Raw genomic sequence first — 19,903 nt, 5'->3', positions numbered from 1 at the left:
TAGGTCCTATACCTTTTTTTTTTTTAATAATCACAAGTAATTTATTTTTGAGAATCAGTTAACGTGAAATTATACAAATAAAATTTGTATAAACACAAATCCACATTTCTCATAACTCAGATGGCAAAGGACAAAGCAAAAACAAGAAAAGTAAATCGGCTACTATACACAGGTGGACACAGTTGTGTCATGTACACTAAAAGTCTTACAAAATAGTCATCTCAGGTCAATAGAAGACCACTCTCCATTCAACGTCGTCATCATGCAAGATAAGCTGCTGTAGCATCTGCCCCTGTTTTCTCCATGCCCTTCTTTATTATGCCTGGTAATTGTTTTGGCAATGATCACCTCCTCAGAATACTTTACATTACATGCTTTGTTGACTTCAACCATGACCCCTAACCCCACCTCAGCCATCAGCTGCAGCACCCTTACCTCCTTTCTGTTGTTGCTATTGCTGCCTGTATACTTCTTTGGGCTCTATATCCTTTTGATTGTATCTTATGCTGCTTTTGCTGTACAGTTCTTCACTGGTTATATTCCATCTACGAACACCTACTGAACATGTCCTTATTGACCTTTGGGTGACACATGCAACTTTAGTTCATCAGAGACTTGGATATTCTAGGATTCAGAGTCATATAGAGTATAATTAGAAGAATATGGGAGTTTAGAAAAATGGGCCTTCATTGCAGGGAGAAACTTAAGGCCATTAAAAGTTCTGTTTAGTTTCCTATGTGTAATCAATCTAGCCTGTTCTTATTCCATTCAGTTCTAGGCCTAGTTTACCATACATCTGTATGAACTGATGGACTTCATTCAATTGTGTGTTATAGTGTAGACAGGCATTGTGCTGAGCAGAATTGCAGTAGCTCCAAAGAAATGTGAGATGCACAAATTCAGAGTCATCTCCACTATGAATGTCCTTAAGGACTATTTATGCCTGACCTGTTGTAGAGTCTTCCAAGCTTGTATTAGTCTAATCAGCCATAGTCAGACACACTGTACCTTGACCTCAATATAGTGATGTCATTTTGGTCCTCTTCAAGATCAACCAACCAACCAGCCAACCAACTATAATTTAGACAAATAGGCATTCTTTTTTTTTTGGAGGGCAATTAGGGTTAAGTGACTTGCCCAAGGTCACACGGGTAGTTTTTGTGTTAAGTGTCTGAGGCTGGATTTGAACTCAGGTCCCCCTGACTCCAGGGCCGGTCCTCTATTCACTGTGACACCTAGCCACCCCGGCATTCTTTTAAAATAAGTTTTATCAATGCCCTTTTTTATATCACTGTTACTTTGCAACAACTATTTTATCCAACAATAGAACCTTCCTTTATAACAAATAAATATGGTTAAGCAAAACAAATCAACCCAGCTATTTGTAAAAATGTATGCCTCATTTCTGAACCTCTCTAATGAGAGACAGGTTTCACCATCAGACCTCTGAAGTTATTGTTGGCCATTGAAGACAATAGGCATTCTTCTTGTGTGACATTTTCCTATGTGGATAGGAAATAGGAATTTTCTTTTGTGGATAGTCAAACCAAAATCTTTCTAATTATTATGAAAACATAGAAAGCTCTGCAATATTAAAAGAGTTGATGAAGTCATCACAATGTTATTTGCACATAATGATATCTGGAGGATCCTAGGATCTCACAGAATACACTTTTTCCATTTGGGTTCTGTTTGACATATGTTACAGTGATAAACACCTCAAAGTTTTTTCTGTTGTGTCTGTCAGGAATATTGCATGATTTTTAAAACCTCATTTAAAAATTACTATATATTTAAAAAATTCTTTTCATTCTAAATTTTGAGTTCCAGATTCTCTCCCTTCCTATCACTTCTACCCCCTCTATCCCACTGACTTGAGAAGACAAACAAATGTTATCAATTATACATGTAAATCATGCAAAACATATTTCTCTGTTAGCCATATCACAAAGCAAAAAAAAAAAAGTGAGAAAATTATACTTCAGTTTGCACTCAGAGTTCATCAGTTCTCTCTCTACAAGTGGATATCATTTTTTCATTATGAGTCCTTTGGAATTGTCTTGAATCATTGTATTGATCAAAGTAGCCAAGGCTTTCACAGCTGTACATCATTGCAACATCGCTCTTACAGTGCACAATGATCTGATTCTTATCACTTCACTTTGCATCAGTTTCTATAGGAGTTGACATATTTTTCTGAAACCACCCCTCTCCTCATATCTTGTAGCACAATAATACTCCACTGTAGTCATATGCAACATTCTGCAATTGATGAGTGTCTCCTCAATTTCCAGTTCTTTGCCCCACTACATAAAGAGCTGCTGTAAATATTTTTGTACAGATGTAGATCCTTTTTTTTCCTTTGATCTCTTTGGGGTACAGATTTCCTACAGAAGAACAGAATTAGTAAATACATCCTCTACTGACTCCAACAGAGCAAAGTCATAGAATCAATAAAGGGCCATTGGACAAAAGATTCAAACATGACTTATTTCATCATAAAATGTGATTGGTCAAAGAACAAATAATAGAAACAACAGATAATTTAATTTTAAAAAGTGATAACGACAAAAACAAAATCTAAAACTTTTGACATGCAGCCAATCAAAGTAGCCCTTATGCAGAAACTGAGATCACTATACACTTTGATCAATAAAAGAATTGACTACCCATCGGAAAAGCTACAAAGAACCCCCAGCCCTCATTGTTAAACTCAAGAATAGAAATCGTGAAACTGAAAGATAAAAATGAAAACAAAAAGGCAAGAAATTAATAAATACAATTAAGGGTTATAATTACTATCCACCAACTTCCCCAGGAAGTCTTCTTCCTTACACTTCAATTTACAGACCTTCCTCATAACAAGTGTAGTCAAGCAAAACAAACTCACATATTGACCATTCTGGAAGGCAGATGTATCATTCTACACTTGCAGTCTGCCACTTCTCTGCTAAGAGGTGGGATGCATGCTTCATCATCAGTCATAATTAGTCATTGATCTGATCAGAGTTATCAGGTATTTTGAAATTGCTTTCATTTACATTATTATATTCTTTGTATAAGTTGTTCTTCTGGTTTTACTTATTTCTCTTCACTCCAAATCATATTAGACCTCCAGGTTTCTCTAAATCCCTCATTTTATTATTGGATTTTTTTTTGCCTTTTTGAGGGCAATTGGTGTTAAGTAACTTGCCCAAGGTTCCACGGCTAGTTTTTTTGTGTGGGTGTTAAGTGTGTTAGGCCGGAACCGAACTCGGGTCCTTCTGACTCTGGGGCCAGCACTTTACTCACTGCACCACCTAGCCACCCTCTCATTTTATCATTTATTATGGCACAATAATATCTCATTCCATTCATATGCCATAATTTGTTCAGCCATTCCCCCCAAATTGACAGGTACCCACTTTGTTTCCAGTTCTTTGCTCTAATAGAAAGTGTTGCTGTAAATATTTTTTTGTACATAAAAACCTTTCCATTATCTACTTAATAGTGTCACTAGGTCAAAGGGTATAGATAGTTGTAATGTAATACCAAGCAAAGGCAACTTCCCAGGTTCAAAATACCAGCATAGGTGCTCTCTATTTTATTCAGTAACAAACCCAGAACAGAGAAGATCAAAACATGACATCATTCAAAATACAGCATTTACTAAGTGTGATTAAATCATCTCCAAGGCCTACCCCACCCCAGGACTTTCCAATCATTCAATCAATTACAAAGTCTCTGTTCTAAATACTACTCCACCCCTAGGCTATACCTTCATCCAACTGTTCAGCCACAATCCTGTGACAAATAGTGGGGCTATGTATGTACCCTTGTGGCAAGCGGGTGAAAGTATATTGTCTACCCTGCCAAGTGAAAGCGAAGTGGTCCCATTGTTTAGGGTCTATTGGGATGGTGAAGAAGGCATTTGCCAAGTCAATAACTGCATACCAAGTCCCATCATATTTCTGGATCCTTTCTATTAAGGTGATGGTATCTGGAACAGCAGCATACAAAGAAGGAGTCACCTTATTCAACTGTCTATAATCCACAGTCATTCTCCATGTCCCATCTGATTTTCTTACTGGCCAGACAGGATTATTCCATCTTGTGGTTGTAGGGACCAACACTCCTGCTAGGAATTTTCTAGGTGTAGTTCCAAATTGCTTTCTAGAATGGCCAGTTCTTATATTCTTTAGGATGAAGTGATTTGGTTTCTAAGTTTGAAATCTTTCTTCAAGAATATAATAATTAACTATAATTTTTATTGTATTGTATTTAGTGAAGAATATGTTTACTATTTCCTGATTTTCTATATTTATGAGGTTTTTATTCCCTTACACATATTCAATTTTTGTAAATATGTCATTCAAAGCTAAGAAATGTGTATGGTCCTTTAAATTACCAGTCAATTAATTGCCAGAGAGCTATTATGTCCAATCAGGCCTTTAGCTTCTTTTTTTTGTTTTTGTTATTAGTTTTAATTGGTTTTGTAAAGGATATGTTGAAGCCATTAACTGTTTAGTAGCTTTACTATCAATTCTTCTTGTAACTTGATTCTTTTGTTTTAGGCACATAGATGCTATGCTATTCATTGATGTTAAATATAGTATATATTATATTAAATTAAACCATACTCATTTTTGCAAGATAAACTGTTCTTGGTTCTAAGGTTTTTTCCTTTACCTTTTAGTAAATTGTATTCCATTTTTTCCTTACCAGATAGTTGTAGTGTAGTCTTGTATGATCTTAGGAGCCTATGGTCCTTCAGTACTGGAATTCTTTCTGTCTGTTTGGGGTATTTTTTCCCCTTTTGACTTAGAAATTTGAGGTTTCATCTACGTCATTCTTTGGTGTTTTTAATTCACAGTTTCTTTCAGAAAGTGAATGTTGTATTCTATTTTCTTTTGCTTCCTGATTCTAATAGATCTGGATATTTTTCTTTTATTACTTCTTAAAATATGATATTGAGGTTTTTTGGTTTGGTTTTATTTTTCAATGGGGATGGTGAAATTTCTTAAATTATTTCTTTTCAACCCGTTTTCCACATCAGTTGCTTTTGATAGCAGACAACATTTTTTCTAACTTTTCAGTCTTCTGACTTTGTTTAATATTTCTTATTGTCTCATGGAATCATTGTGTTCTATTGCTCCATTTTATGTTTTAGACATCCACTGCTTGGATAAGGTTACCCTCTTCTCTCTTCTATTCTAATCAATTTATTCTTTCCTCAAGAACTTTCATTTAATTTTATATCTCTTTATATTTCTTCCACATGCTCCTATAGTCCTTGTGATTAAACCATTTTCCCCCTTATGGCTCTGTTTGTACATGTTATGGAGTTACTCTCTTTTCTGGAACTACTTCATGGGTTTCTTTACTTATTCTTACTTATTCTTTTTTTTAAGATTTTTTTTTTTTTTTTGCTTTTAATAGGGGTAGTTGGGAGTAAGTGACTTGGCCAACGTCACATGGCTAGTACATATTAAGTGTCTGATGCTGGATTTGAACTTAGGTCCTCCTGACTCCAGGGCTGGTGCTCTATTCACTGCTCCACCTAGCTGCCCTTTATTCTTATTTATTCTTAAGGTTTCTTCTGTTTGCTTATGTCTTCAAGTTCAGTTCCTGGATTGGGGCTTTGTTATAGGGCTAGGATCCATTCCCTCCAATACTCTTGGAAGCATGGTCAACCTTGTTTGGCATTTTCCCCTCTCTAGTATGCATACCACTACTATTGTCACTACTATTGTTGGTGGAATGGCTGGGAATATTTCCCACCCTGTGCTGCAGCCTCTGGCAGCCTTATGTCCATATGATCCAGTGTGGATGCTGGTCTCATCTTTAACTCCTATCTCCTTCTTGTTGTAAATTTCCCAACCAGCAGTCGCCATCATCCTCATTGTAGCCCTAAGAAACCATAACTGGGCTTTTGGAATTGTGCTTATCTCAGGCGTTCTTGAGTTCTACCTGGTATGAGTTGAATGGGTGCTGTATGGGCCCCATCTCTTGCAGTCTGTCTTTGTGGGCCACAAGGTATGTACACATAGATAGCCCTTATCTCTTTGCACAGTGTCTGATAGAGGGTTGGCTCTGTTTCCCACCTAAGTTTTAAATGGTCTAGTAGATAGAGCCAGCTGGCTTTAAGCTCTCTTTACAAGAGTTTGCACCAGGTTCTTTCCCTTTGGTACATCTTTGCTCCAAGTACCCAACAGGCTTCTGTAATGGGAATGTAAATTTAAAGATCTTCCCTGCCCCTAGGCTAAAGTGCACCTAGAGCCTGGGGTGGGAGGCTTGTTTTTCAGTAGATACTTTTTGATTGGCCAGTGAGTCCAAAAGGTTGTTACATTCTCTGAGCCAGGAGAAGGCTATATAAGCCCTGATGTGTAGCTTTGTTTTGGGGCTCACTTTGAGAAGTGTTCTGTGATTTGATCAGATGAAACTCTGGCAAGCCGTTGGTTGTTGAGAGTCCCCCCTCCCCCGCTTTGAAAAACCCAGATGTTGATTTGGTGTGGATGTAATGGTTGGACAGTTTTGGAAACCTATCTACTTGATCTGTTTCTCTGTCTTGATAATTCTGTCTGTATACTCTGAAGTTCCGGGTGCTGACCTTTTTCCCCTGAACTAGGTAAATGATACATATTTGACTGATTAAAGTAAGCTTGTTAACCCGTTCTGAGTTGCTTTGCTTTGACAAAGTAGATCCAAGAACCTGTGTTGGCAGCTACCCTGGGGACGCTGGGGTGCTTGCCACTACAGCTTCCAACCATCTTCATGTCAAGACTAGATGGAGGAGTTTACTGGTGTTTTTCTTTAGTTTTCTTGATCATTGTTCTATTTGATATTCTTTTAAATTTTTCATGGAGTGTTTGTTGCGAAAGTTGAGCTCCTTTAAGATATTTCATGTTTCTATATTAATCAGAAATCTTCCTTTGAAGAGATTTTTGTCAAATACCTTGCGAAATTCAAATTTACTGTATCTCTTCTATGAAAAAAGTATCTGTGAATCTGAAAAAAACCCCAAAACCAAAACAAACAACAACAACAAAAAACCAAAAAATAAACCTTTCTTTCTTATGTCTCAGATTGTTTAACCTGGATTTTTATCATTTGGGGATAGGGGAAGATTGTCTGTAGTTCTAATTCCATAAAAATGCATTCATTTTAATTTGACTAATTCATATTAGTTAAATTAAATCCAATTAATTTGATTAAAGTAATTCAAATTTTCCTTTTTTTTGTTTTGGAGAGGGGATGGCAGGGCAGTTGGGGTTAAGTGACTTGCCCAAGGTCACACAGCTGGTAAGTGTTAAGTGTCTGAGGCAAGATTTGAACTCAGGTCCTCCTGACTCCAGGGTAGTGCTCTGTTCACTTCACCACCTAACCCCCCCCCTCCCCCAAAGTCATTCAAATTTTAATTTCAAATTAAGGTCAATTGACTTCAATTAAAGTCACTTCCAGTTGACTAAATAGGAGTCAGGCCAAAGTTTACCTTTATCCTCCAGCAGTTTGGATTTTGTCTTGTTTTGCTTTTTTAACAAAAGAGCTTGCTAAATAGTATTTAAGTTGGTATGTAGAGAGAGTCTACCTGGGGTGGTCCTCTAGGTCCTTAAGTGCAGCCATTTGACTGAATCCAAACTTCACAGAACAAATTCCTTTAATAAAAGTATTTGTTCTGTAAACTTGCCTGAGATCCTAAGAAGTACTTAGCTCATTGCTTTTAAGGTTTCCAAAGAGTTTCATAAAGATTGCCTCATTTGATCCTCATAAAAGCCTTACACAATAGGTAGTGCAAACGTCATTATGCCTTAGAAAACTGAGCCTTTGATTAAGTCAGAGGTGTCAGAGGCAAGTAGACTGAACAACTCTGGAGTGCTGCCAGATCAGATAAAAATCAAATTAGGAAATTTTTGACAAAAAAGTTAATTTGTTGTTTTCTGAGTCAATATGCTACCCAAGGGATCCCATTTCTATTTGAGTTTGATAGAGCTGACTTCAACAGCTTGCCGATGATTATATCACAGAGTAAGTGGGCAAAACAAGGCCTGAAGCCTGTGACCCCAAAGCTCACAAAATGTAACCCTACATCCTGGCCAGTGTATAAGTACTAAAAGGTAGTAAGGAAACTTTATCTCCTGAAAAATATTCTAAAATTCAGAATTTTTACCAATTTGTTAGTTTTTTTTCCCCAGCTATTCCAATGTAGTTCCCTTCTCAAGTGTGTAAAGATTATTTTTTTATTCATTCTTTTATTATACAGAGTATGGGTAGTCATAGGAGAGCATCATTATTTTCCTATCTGAAGACAGATTATATTGCATTCCTATGTTGTGGTGAGAAAAATGTCTATGTTAAATTAATATTTTGTTAATATTGTTTTATGATAATTTTTATATGGGACCATTTCTGTATTTATTTTTCCCCTAAGTATTAAATTGAATCTAGGCTTTCTCTCCAAAAACTGAACTGTGCTATATATAGGTATTCAGCATAGAAATTTGGATGTCATAATTATTTTAAAATATAATATGACAATAAATTTTGTATCACAAAAATTATGGTCATTGTAGTGCACTATGCTTGATTTCATTTAATATGTTTGGATGTTGCAGTTCAAAGATATATGGGGATGGGAATGCTGTTCCGAGGATTTTGAAGTTTCTCAAATCAATTGATCTCCAAGAACCACTACAAAAGAAGTTCTGCTTCCCCCCAGTGAAGGAGAACATCTCTAAAGACATTGATCACATACTTGAAACCCAGAGTGCCTTGGCTGTTGATCTAGGTGGAACAAACCTTCGAGTTGCAATAGTCAGTATGAAGGTAATTTAATCTTGAAGTGGTCAGAATTAATTCTTCAGTACTTCAGTACATCTGTAATTTCATCATCGTGGCTACTGCATCAGAGTAGATTGCAACCAATCTGTGATGTCTTGACCTGTGTGATGTTCTCGTCCATGTTCTTATTCATACTTGATTTCAAAATAATAATCTTAGCAAATAATGTTAGGTTGTTAAGGTTGAAAATTATATCCTCTATACCTTTTGCTAGTGTTTAATGTTTCAGAGCAATAAACAGCTAGGGTGTCCCAGTTTTTAACACATAAATTAAATTATTGAGTTTAGCAAAAAAGAATGAGAACAGACAGTCAGCCTTTACTTGGCTTATAAAGGGCATAAGGATATTTTTTTTTTGCTTTTTTTTGGAGGGGAAAAGGTAGGACAAGTGGGGTTAAGTGACTTGCCCAAGGTCACACAGCTAGTTTTTTGTGTTAAGTGTCTGAGGCCGGATTTGAACTCAGGTCCTCCTGACTCCAGGGCTGGGGCTTTATTCACTGTGCCACCTAGCCACCCCCGCATAAGGATTTTTTAGAGGCACTTTGGCATAGTGTATATAGAGTCAGCCTCAAGAAGCCACAAAACCTTGAGTTCAAGTCCTACCTGTGACATATGCTGTCTGTCAAACCCCTCTGTGAGTCACCTAAAATTCTCAGTGCTCTAGGCAGCTCTAATACTACTAGGTGCAGAGAAAGGGCTAACTGCTGCATTGGTAGACATGATTTCCTCACCCAGGAATTATCTATGTCAATGAAATCACAGGTTCAGTCCTATGCTTAAGAATTTTTTGTGAACACTGGGGTGGCTAGGTGGTGCAGTGAATCCTGGAGCACTGGTCCTGGAGTCAGGAGGACCTGAGTTCAAATCCAGCCTCAGACACTTAACATACACACACAAAACTAGCCATGTGACCTTGGGCAAGTCACTTGACCCCAATTGCCCTGCCTTCTCCCCTCCAAAAAAAATAAAAAAAATTTTTTTTTGTGACTTAAGCTTAATATTATCTAAACAAAGATAATATAAGTTTCAAGTTAATTTATAATACAGTAATAGGCAAGTATAAAGCAGAACTATTCAACACCAGTTTAAAGATATTAGTAAGAATTAATGTAATAATATTAATAAAAATTACTAATAATAGGTATAGTTTTTAAAATAATAAATAAGGACAAAACCACAAATCTGATATTGCTTTTTGTATCATTAACTTGACACTAGATGGATTGCTTTTTCCCTCTCAGATCCAAATTACAGTTTTTGTAGGTTGTAAGCACAAGAGGTAGAAAGTTTAAGAATTAGAGAGGAATGACAAATGAATAAGTTACAAATTCTTCTGCTTGGTAACAGCAGTGCCTGATCTCTATTGTCCATACATATGATCTTCATCCTGAGCTTCTATACTTCTTAGCTCTCTTATTCTCTAGCCTGACTCAGAGGCAGTTTTCCAGTTTCTTATCTAAAGTCGATGATTAAGAAACATCTTTCACTTGCACTATGGCAACCTGTTGTCCTCTACAAAAGTTCTACTCTAATGCCCCATTTTTATTTAGAGGCAAGCTGCCTTCTGAAAGGCTGTGTCAGCAGAGTGCAAGTTCTAGTTGGTTCAGTCAAATTACATTTTCCAGATATTCTCCTGACTGTATCCTATGTCTACTGGCTAAGGGACAGCCTAACTAAGTGTAGAGCTTCATCACTACAGTGTTGGTTGCTTAAGTAACATTTTTTTCCCTCAACAAAATGGTCCATCGAACAGATTAAAATATAAAACAGTCCTCAGTTCCTCCTCCTTCTGCAGTGTGAGGGGGCAGATGCTCATGAGGTATGAATCATACCATTTTAAGATGGTCCATAACCATTAATTAAATTTGGTGTTTTAAATTATCATATTTGCCAAGTAACCAACAAATAGCTTATGTTCTGTTTGGTATTTTTCCTGCAAATGAAACCAAAACATAAAGAACTTGCATCTAGGTGAAAACGGGACTCATGGTTTCTCCTTAGGCAAATAAAAGAATTGGAAGAATTTATTTCATCCTTCACATGGAGGAAACGAGAATCATCATTTCATGGAAGTCAGAATCGCAGATTTCAGAGTTGGAAGAGACTTAAGTAGCCAGTTAGTCCAACCTGTAGCTGGAAAGAAGATCCTTTCTACAATGTTCTTGATATGTAGCCATCCAGCCTTGAAGACCTCAAGTGAAAGGGAACCCATGCTAGGTCATTTCACCTTGAAATGTTCAAAAGCTAACAGACCACCATGAAGATAATCAAACCTTATGTATCAGTATCGGTTAAAGAGGATGAAAAAGTAGAAAAAAAAATCTATGAATAACTTAAGATCTTGCAAGCCAAGTCAACATTTATCTTACTGTTTGTTGACTACAATGTCAAGATAATTATCAAGGTAAGTGATGAAAAACTATGTCCAGAAATATCCAGGATAGATAAATAAAAGAATCCAAAAGTTATAGAATGCCCAGAAGCCTTGTGTCTCCTAATGAGGAATACTTCAAAAATCAAATGAGGAGGAAATGGATGTGACAAGCATGGGGCAACATCATAAAACTAAATTTTCCTATTTACCTTATCACACAGTTAATGATTGATTACCTATGTGGAAAGCATTTCAAAATTAGTTATAATCAGATCTGGTTAGAGCATTGATCAAAATCAGTATCAAATTAGAAGAAATTATAAAGATGAGAAGACAGTACCCAATTTTGACACCTCCAACCTGACCTTTTCAAACAAGTTGGCACCTCTGGAAAAAAAGCAGGGAGACAAAAGTAAAAACTGACTTTTATCACCATTTCTTAATAATAGTCAAATGCAAAACATTTGCCACAATGAAGACAAAAAGAGCATAAACATCTTTTCATAAAGCAAACACTTGCTGTTCTTGCCGAAGTGAAGAGAGACATAGCTCCGAAGGGCAGCACTGATTTAGAGTAGAAATTCATTTCCAATATATTAGAGAGGAGGATTATGGAAAATTGAAAGCAGTACTGTCTCACAAAATAGTATAATTATTATTTTAATTAGGTGATTAAGGGAAAATATGCCTGCAGAGAATTTAGAATGAGAACCTTCTGGACAAGATCATTCTGAGAGTACTTGTTAGATGAATCTGGAAAGATAAATTGATGTTATATGGAACAGATATGCTAGCCTTTTTATAACTTAGAACAAACAGTATCTGCATACTGTAAGCATTTAATAAATGCTTTTTTCCTTCTTTCCCTCCTGTGGTCATCTATACTCATTAGTAATCATAATGTATTTGACCTTCAGTGCACAGTATCATAAAGGGACAATAGTGCTTTAAAAAAAATGAAGTTGGGAAGGATTACTAGACCTGACAAGATTCAGAGAACAAATCTATGTTAGAAGTGATAAAATTTAAAGGCTCTCAGCTTTGGATTCTAGAGCTATCTTAAAAGATGGCAAGTTTCCAAAAGAATGGAAAAGATCAGGGCAGCTAGCTGACACAGTGAAAAGAGCACTGGCCCTGGAGTCAGGAGAACCTGAATTCAAATCTAGCCTCAGACACTTAACACTTACTAGCTGTGTGACCTTGGGCAAGTCGCTTAACCCCAATTGCCCTCCCTTCCCTCTTCCAAAAAAAAAAAAATGGAAAAGATCATGGAATGTATTTTTAGACAAAACATAACTGAGAAGATAACAGCAAAAACTTCCCCACATCTCTGTTTTCTTATCTTTGTAAAATCTTTATGAGAATGGACTATGCATGCATCAAGGATGCAGTGGAGAGTCTACTGGATTAGAAAACAAGGAGAGCTGGATTTACATCTCAGCTCTGACATTTACTATCCATGGTACTTTGGTCAAATCACTTAACTTCTTCAGGATTCTGTTTTTTCATATGTAAAATCAGCACATTTGGAATTGGATGATTACTAGGGTCCCTTCTATCTGTAAATCTGTGGACCATAATGGAAATGTGAAAAGGGAATAGGCAAGCTTTCACAGGATACTCTTGTATACTTTGTCTTCACTGTTTTACAGTGGAACAAGATATGTGTCTGTTGTTTGTTGATAAAAACTTGGACTGACATTCTCTGAAGGTCAGAGTCATTTTCTTTCCCCATCAAACCTTTGGAGAGACTGAAGATGATTTGGAAACAAAATCTGAGGACTCATAGAGTTATGACTGTGGTTGGCAGACTAGAGGCTCTGGAAATCGATGTGGGTGACTGCACCAGGGATCAGACCCTAACACTGTGTATGTCAAGGGTACCCTGCAAAAATAATGGGAAAGAAGGGGCACAAAGAAGTTGGTATCTACTGGGGACCAGCCCATGATCTAAACATAATTGGTACACATTGTAGCTGACAGACCATCCAAAGAGTATCATTAGAAGCAGCTGCCAAAGCTGTTGAAAAAGCAAAGGCCCAAAATATTCAGAAACTCATTGTGTACACAGATAACTAACTTGTCACCAAAAATATGAATGAATGAATTAACAACTGGAGAGAATGTGACTGGAAAACAAGTTAGAATAAGAATGTTGTTCACAAAGACCAATTCACTAACCTGGATAATATTACTTGGACATGGACGTTGAATGGAAGTATGTTTCTGCTCATTTAAAAGTTGAAGGCAGTGCCAAAATATTGAGAAATTCATTGTAGGGGCGGCTAGTGGTACAGTGAGTAAAATGCAGGCGCCGGAGTTAGGAGGACCCGAGTTCGGTTCCGGCCTCGGACACTTATCATCCACCCAAAAAAACTAGCCATGTAACCTTGGGCAAGTTACTTAACCCCAATTTCCCTCCAAAAAGAAAAAAAAAAGAGAGAGAGAAATTCATTGTGTACACAGATAACCAACTTGTCACCAAAAGTATAAATGAATGGATTAACAACTGGAGAGAACATGACTGGAAAACAAGTTAGAATAAGGATATTGTCCACAAAGACCAATTCACTAATCTGGATAATATGACTGTGGACATGGACGTTGAATGGAAGTATGTTTCTGGTCATTTAAAAATTGAAGGCAGTGCTGAAGTTGAAAGATTAGCCAGAGAAGTAACTAGAAAAAAGTGAGAAGATTCGGTTAACAATTGCAGATATTGAATTTAGTTTAAATCATTTTCTCTTTACCTTTCCCCCTCCTTGTCTTGCAGCAGTATTCCATGGCTATCTTTGGCCATTTTCTTCATATACTTTCTCAGTTTTTCTGTGTGCTATTTTAAATTTCTTTTAAAATAATACAAACAGAAAAGAAATGCATACTATCAGCAACTGTAGAAATTGTTCACATATACTAATACTAAGAGAAAGGCAGATATCCTCATCTCAGTCAGGTACAACTGAATTTTGATTTGCTCAACTCTTGCCCCAGATCACCTAGAACCAATCCAGACAGCTTGACTGCTCACATGATTTGGGTTAATTGGAGTCTCAACTTTTCCTTCAGGTAAGAAGCACTGCTAAAATAAACCTCACCATCAGCCCTGATGCTTCTTTCTAAGGACTTCCTGGCTTGACCACTGGCCTTGCTTGTATGCCCTACTGTCATCCTAGCTACTGACAATCTGAAGATGCCTGGCTGGGCCACACAGTCTGCCCCTCTGGAGCATTCTTATGTCTTTTAGGACTTCCAAGTCTTTCCCTTTGCCCAGCAGCCAAACTCTCTAATATGTTGTCTTCCCCCCGGGTGTGAACCTGACCACGAACCAGTCTTTCTCTAGTTGTTATCCCCAGTGCTGAGCATGGCACTTGACACTTAGTAGGAATAGTTCAAAAAAGGCTTTTTCACTCATTGATAATGTCTGGTTTATGGCTGCCCTGACCCTTCTCATAAGTGCCATCTTTATGAAACAAAACACCTCTTTTTCCATTTAAGAAAAATCTTAAGGATTTGGCAAAGGTAGAAAAAAATAAGCACCAAGGAAGGGCTCTGGGAAGAGGCCCCAAATGGGTGTTCAGTAATATTGTGATTAGTAACGAGGTTGAATGTTTGACTTTTAAAATTTGTTCATCCTTTTTTTGTAAAATGTGCCTTACTTTTACAGTTCTGGATATTGTTTGCTCTTACAAGTTTGTAGAAGTTTCTTACAGGTTCTGGATGTAAAGGCAAATAATTAAATTGTTCCTGTTTAAAAAACAAAACAAAACAACTGGACTTGCTTAAGACATTTAACCTGTTCCAACCATGCTTTCAATACTTCCTATACCTCACTCTATGATCTGGTTCACTAGTGTTTCTGCTATTCATCTCATGTGACATTTAGTCTTTCAGCTCCATGCTTTGCACAGGCTGTCCCTTCATGTCTCTGTCATGTACCTCTTCCTCACCTTTGTCCCTTAGTTTCCTTCAAACCTTAGCTTAAGCTCCACTTTCTGCATGAAGCCTTTCTTGATCCCTCCGGATGCTGGTGCCTCTCCCCCAAATTACCTTGCATTTATTTTATATATATTTATAGATGTATTATTTTTCCTGATAGAATGTAAACTCCTTCAGGGAAGGTACTGTTTAATTTTTATGTTTGTATCCCCATTGCCCTGCACAGTCCCTAGCATATGCTAGGTACTTAATAAATGCTGATTTATTGACTCAGATGCTCTCTCAGTCTGCCCAAGTCCTGAAAGAGAATTGATGGATTCAGGGTACAGAATGAGACCTGTATTTTTTTGACATGGCCAACATGGACATTTCTTTGACTTGAATGGAAGTATGCATACATTTCGCAAAGGTTTTGTTTTTTATCTTTATTTTTCAATGGTATGGTTGTGAATTAAATAGGAAGAAAAGAAATAGATTTTTGTTCATTAAAAAAATAAATTGAAGAAATTTTAAAAGTACTTCTTTATACAAGAAATCATGACAGGTATAACCCTAGAAACAATTTTTACTTATTGCCTCACTGAATATCAACATCAGTTGAGGCATAAAACAAAGAAATGTGTATATTGATTAAAAGTATTCACCATTGTCATGGAGGATGCCCTGTACAAAGTCCAAATAGAAGAGAAATTCTCTCTGGGGGGGGCGGGATTTTAAAGATGCTTCTATTTACACATGGCATTATGCTGATCATACCAACTCCCCAAATATTACAGGAACACTATTCCTTAGTGAGCTCCATGGTCATTCAAAAAAAGATTGGTTTTTGGAAAAACAAAATGTATAAAGGCCATAACATATAGTTGGATGCATATCTGACTGAAGTATTTAATCAGTACAGATATATACAGCAGAAAGAAAATACCACTTGGCTTTTCTGTCTTCCCTGAATGAAACCCTCCTTTAATTAAATGTCTCCTCCAATTAGTGTGAGCTCATTGAGAGCAAGGTCTTTTTTCCTTTTCTGTTTGTATCCAAAGTGCTTGGCACATGGTGAGTGCTTAATAAGTGATTTTCCATTCCATTCCCCCCCACCCCTCACGACAGTGAGTGGGGACTCTAATTGAGAAGAGAATAGGTTGGATTGAATTGGGAAATTGACAATTTATATGCCCACTGCTGCCAAAAACAACCTTTAAAAAACAAATGCATTCTCCCAGTGATGGTATATAGCTGTGAACTATGGTAGACCAAAATCTCAGAACTGAAATTGTGGGTGACCTAAAGACAATGGAAAGCAGACAGTCAGTGTTCCAGTCAAACCGGTCATTTCTAGTCCATGGTGTTCCATGCCCTCCCTCCTTGCTGTTGCCCTGCAATCCCTGGGATGGATCATCTCCACACCTCAAGTTCTGGACTTGCAAGCTTCCTTTAAGGTTCAGCTCAAGTACAGCCTCCTACATACACAGCTTTTCCAGATCTCTCTAGTTATTAGTGCTCTTTCCTTCCCCAAGAAATTTCTTTGTATAAATTTTGTGTTTGCTTCTCTTTGTACATGTTTAAGGGAATATTAAGTCCTGTAGGAATATAGGCATTTTTGTCTTTGAATCCCAACTGCCAAGCATAGTGTCTGGCACATTGGCCCTTAAAAAATGTTTAACAAATTGAATAAGCAGGTTGCAGCATAATAGCAATGATTATTTTGCACATGGGAAGTGATTTAAGGAGATTGACCTTTATCTAGTGAAATTATGGGATAACTGTGAATAGCAGTGATAGTCAAAAATTTTTAAAAACAAAAAGGAAGGCCTCCATCATTGGTAAATCTTCTATGGAAGGTTTACAGAAATACACATACAAGAATCCCACAGGAAAAGCGGGCCTGGATAGGCTGCAGTCTGTACTGTTGAAGGGAATTGCCGCAACAATGAAAGCAGGCATCTTTTAAAGTGTTCACAGTGTCATTGGGTCAGCTAGGTGGAAATGTCGCATACACAGCTGGAAATAAAGGTCTAGAGCTCAAGAGACAGATTGGAACTAGGGACTGCAAGCCAAAGGATTGAATTGCTGAGGGCAGGAATATAGAGGGAAAATAGACCAGAGCCAAGGACAAGGCCTTGAAGAAGGAAGAAAGAAGAAAGAGGAGCAGTAGACACAGGAGGAAGAACACAGTAGGGCCATGTTTCTGTGGAATGAAGAGAAGAGAGAGAATTCCAGGGGTGAGTAGTCTGCACTATCACAAGCTTCAGAGTTGTCAAAGAGGATGAAGACTGAATGAAGGTGACTGCACTCGGTGGCCTGTCATTTAGATGAAAAGATGAGAAGGGGCATCTGGTTGACTTGCTTCAAATTATGTAAAATTTTGGATAAACTATTGTGACTTAACAAGGAGGTTTAACTGGGCTCACTGATTATATAGTGCTGTTTACTGTGGAGCTATCCTCACTATATCCCATGCTGAATCTTTGGATTAGCCATCTGAATCAGTAGTCAATTTTCATTCTTGGTCTATGATAATTTTAATATGTTCCCCTTCTTACTGCTTTTGTTCTCCCTTTTAGGGTGAAGTAGTTAAGAAGTATACTCAGTCCAATCCTAAAACCTATGAAGAAAGAATTAAATTAATTCTGCAGATGTGTGTGGAGGCCGCAGCAGAAGCTGTGAAACTAAATTGCAGAATTTTGGGAGTGGGTGAGTTTAATATATATTTTTAATTTGAAATACCTCAATACCAGTGCAGAGTAAATCTATTAGATTGTACAATATGCTGTGTTCTGATGTTTATTTTTCAGTTAATCAGCAGTGTTAAGTGACAAGTGTTCCATAATGAGAATAAGCATTTTTATAGTATGTATTATGTCCCAACATAGTATAGCACTGCTGTGCTAAGAACTTTTACAAATATTATCTCATTTGAGTCTCACAACAAGCCTGTTAGGTAAGTGCTGTTATTATCCCTATTTTACAGATGAAGAAACTGAGGCAAACAGAAGTTAAGTGACTTTCCCAGGTTCACACTCTTAGTAAGTGTCTGAGGCCAGATTTGAAATCAAGTCTTCCTGACTCCAAGCCCAGAACTCTGTCTTCTCTACCATGAGCTGTCTCTGCCTTTGTAACAGCATATGAAATAGGAATTCAGAAAAGGAGCAACTTAGGGTAGTCTGCTGTCATCTTAGAATGGCTCACAAAGGGAGATGTCCTTGAAGGATAGACTAGGATTTGGATAAGAATAAGCAGAGAAGAGAAAAGTAGGGCATTTCAGGCTAGAGAAAAATGGTGAAGGCACAGACTGAGGAGATGAAAATGTTGTACATAGAAGGCAGAAAAAGGACTGACTTTGCTGAAGGAGGATTTGTTAGCCTTTTATGCTCTCTGTGAACAGGCAGATTATTTAAGGTCTTATTCACATAAAAGAGAGGGTTGGTTTGCTCAATTTTAAGACCTTCAAGGAATGTTTTACTCTAGTTTCCCTAGTTCTTTAAATGATCCATTTAATCTTGCATTTCAAGGACCTTAATCCTCATTTATTACAGTGTCTTTTCTCAGAAGTAAGTAACATATGAAAGAAAAATAGCTCATATTTATGTAATCTCTTATAGTTAGTAGAGTGCTTTCTTTGCATTAATCCTATGAGATAGGCTATCTTTGTTATTATGCCTATTTTGTAGATGATAAAACTAAGGCCTAGAAAGATTTTGTGACTTGCCAACAGTTACATGGCTAACAAATGTGAAAGCTGAGGTTCAAACCTAGAAGTTTTCATTCAAAGTCCTTTTTTCTTTCTGGTATGTTAAGAGACACCATTAGCCAATACTTGCTGAAGATCATGTTGTAATAATAAAAAATAAAAATCTCCCGAATATCAGCTCTTTGCATAGCATGTGCTGTATGCTCAGATATACATACCCCCTGTTCTTGAAGGGTTCACAGTGGTCAGGGCCTTTAACTAAATAATGGATCACTGATTTTAGTTTCTTGTAAGGATATCTTTAAACTAGATCAGTGTTGCTTTGTCAGCAGTATTGTAGAAATTACTACAGTTTTTTTCATTTTCAATCTGTTAAAGAAATTTGGGAAGTAGAACCATGGTAGGGAGAATGTGGTACAGAAATGTTCAGTTTTGGCATTGTTGTTTAAGAATATAGATACTATAAAAAGTAATGTCCCAAACTTTATGGGAAATGGTGATGTAGTTTTTTTTTTAAATCAATCAGGGTTAAGTAACTTGCTCAAGGTTACACGGCCAGCTATTTCTGGGTGTAGTGGTGAGTATCTGAGCCCAGATTTGATCCCCAGGTCATCCCGACACTGGAGCTGGTGCTCTTACTCACTGTGCTACCTGGCCACCCTAGTGGTGATGTAGTTTTACCTTTCTACCCTCCTCAAAAAAAGGTAGAGATGATTCTAAATGGGAAAAGAAGTTAAAAAGAAAAAAGAAAGAGAAAAACCTTAAAACCTTACAAACAGGACTCAGCAACTGCTATTCTACCACCAACGTCACTTGAGCCATCTAATATCTATTTCTGGAACCACAGGACATCGATATATACTCAACATGGAATTGGAAGAAGAAGTTAGTAGAACTGAAGTAGTGAGTGAAAGGTGCCTCCCTCCACTAACACAATAGAGAAGGAAAAAACCCATGTTTTTAGAAATATAAGCAGATGTCCATTATAAACAGTCATTTCAAAAAATGTTCAACCTCACTGATGGTCAGAAATGCAAATTAAAACAGCTTCAGGTTATTGACTTATACCTATGATAATGGCAAACATT

At 37.1% G+C, this 19,903-nt stretch overlaps 1 protein-coding gene across 2 annotated transcripts in view; it reads left to right on the top strand.

The window, feature by feature from the left end:
• Positions 1–19,903, top strand: part of GNE (glucosamine (UDP-N-acetyl)-2-epimerase/N-acetylmannosamine kinase) — a 115,716-nt gene that overhangs the window by 81,552 nt on the left and 14,261 nt on the right. For both annotated transcript variants that reach the window (XM_069085234.1, XM_069085235.1), the window contains 2 exons: positions 8,592–8,802; positions 17,689–17,818. In XM_069085234.1, the coding sequence (XP_068941335.1) occupies positions 8,592–8,802; positions 17,689–17,818 (341 nt within the window). The remainder of the gene's footprint in view (positions 1–8,591; positions 8,803–17,688; positions 17,819–19,903) is intronic.

The sequence above is a fragment of the Petaurus breviceps genome, unplaced genomic scaffold (assembly GCF_028583685.1).
Source record: "Petaurus breviceps papuanus isolate PSGF00001 unplaced genomic scaffold, PetGlider_PUasm1.0 175, whole genome shotgun sequence".
In the NCBI taxonomy this organism is placed as follows: domain Eukaryota; kingdom Metazoa; phylum Chordata; class Mammalia; order Diprotodontia; family Petauridae; genus Petaurus; species Petaurus breviceps.
The sequence above is the reverse complement of the archived record's forward strand: the minus strand, read 5'-3'. Positions and strand labels throughout refer to the sequence as shown.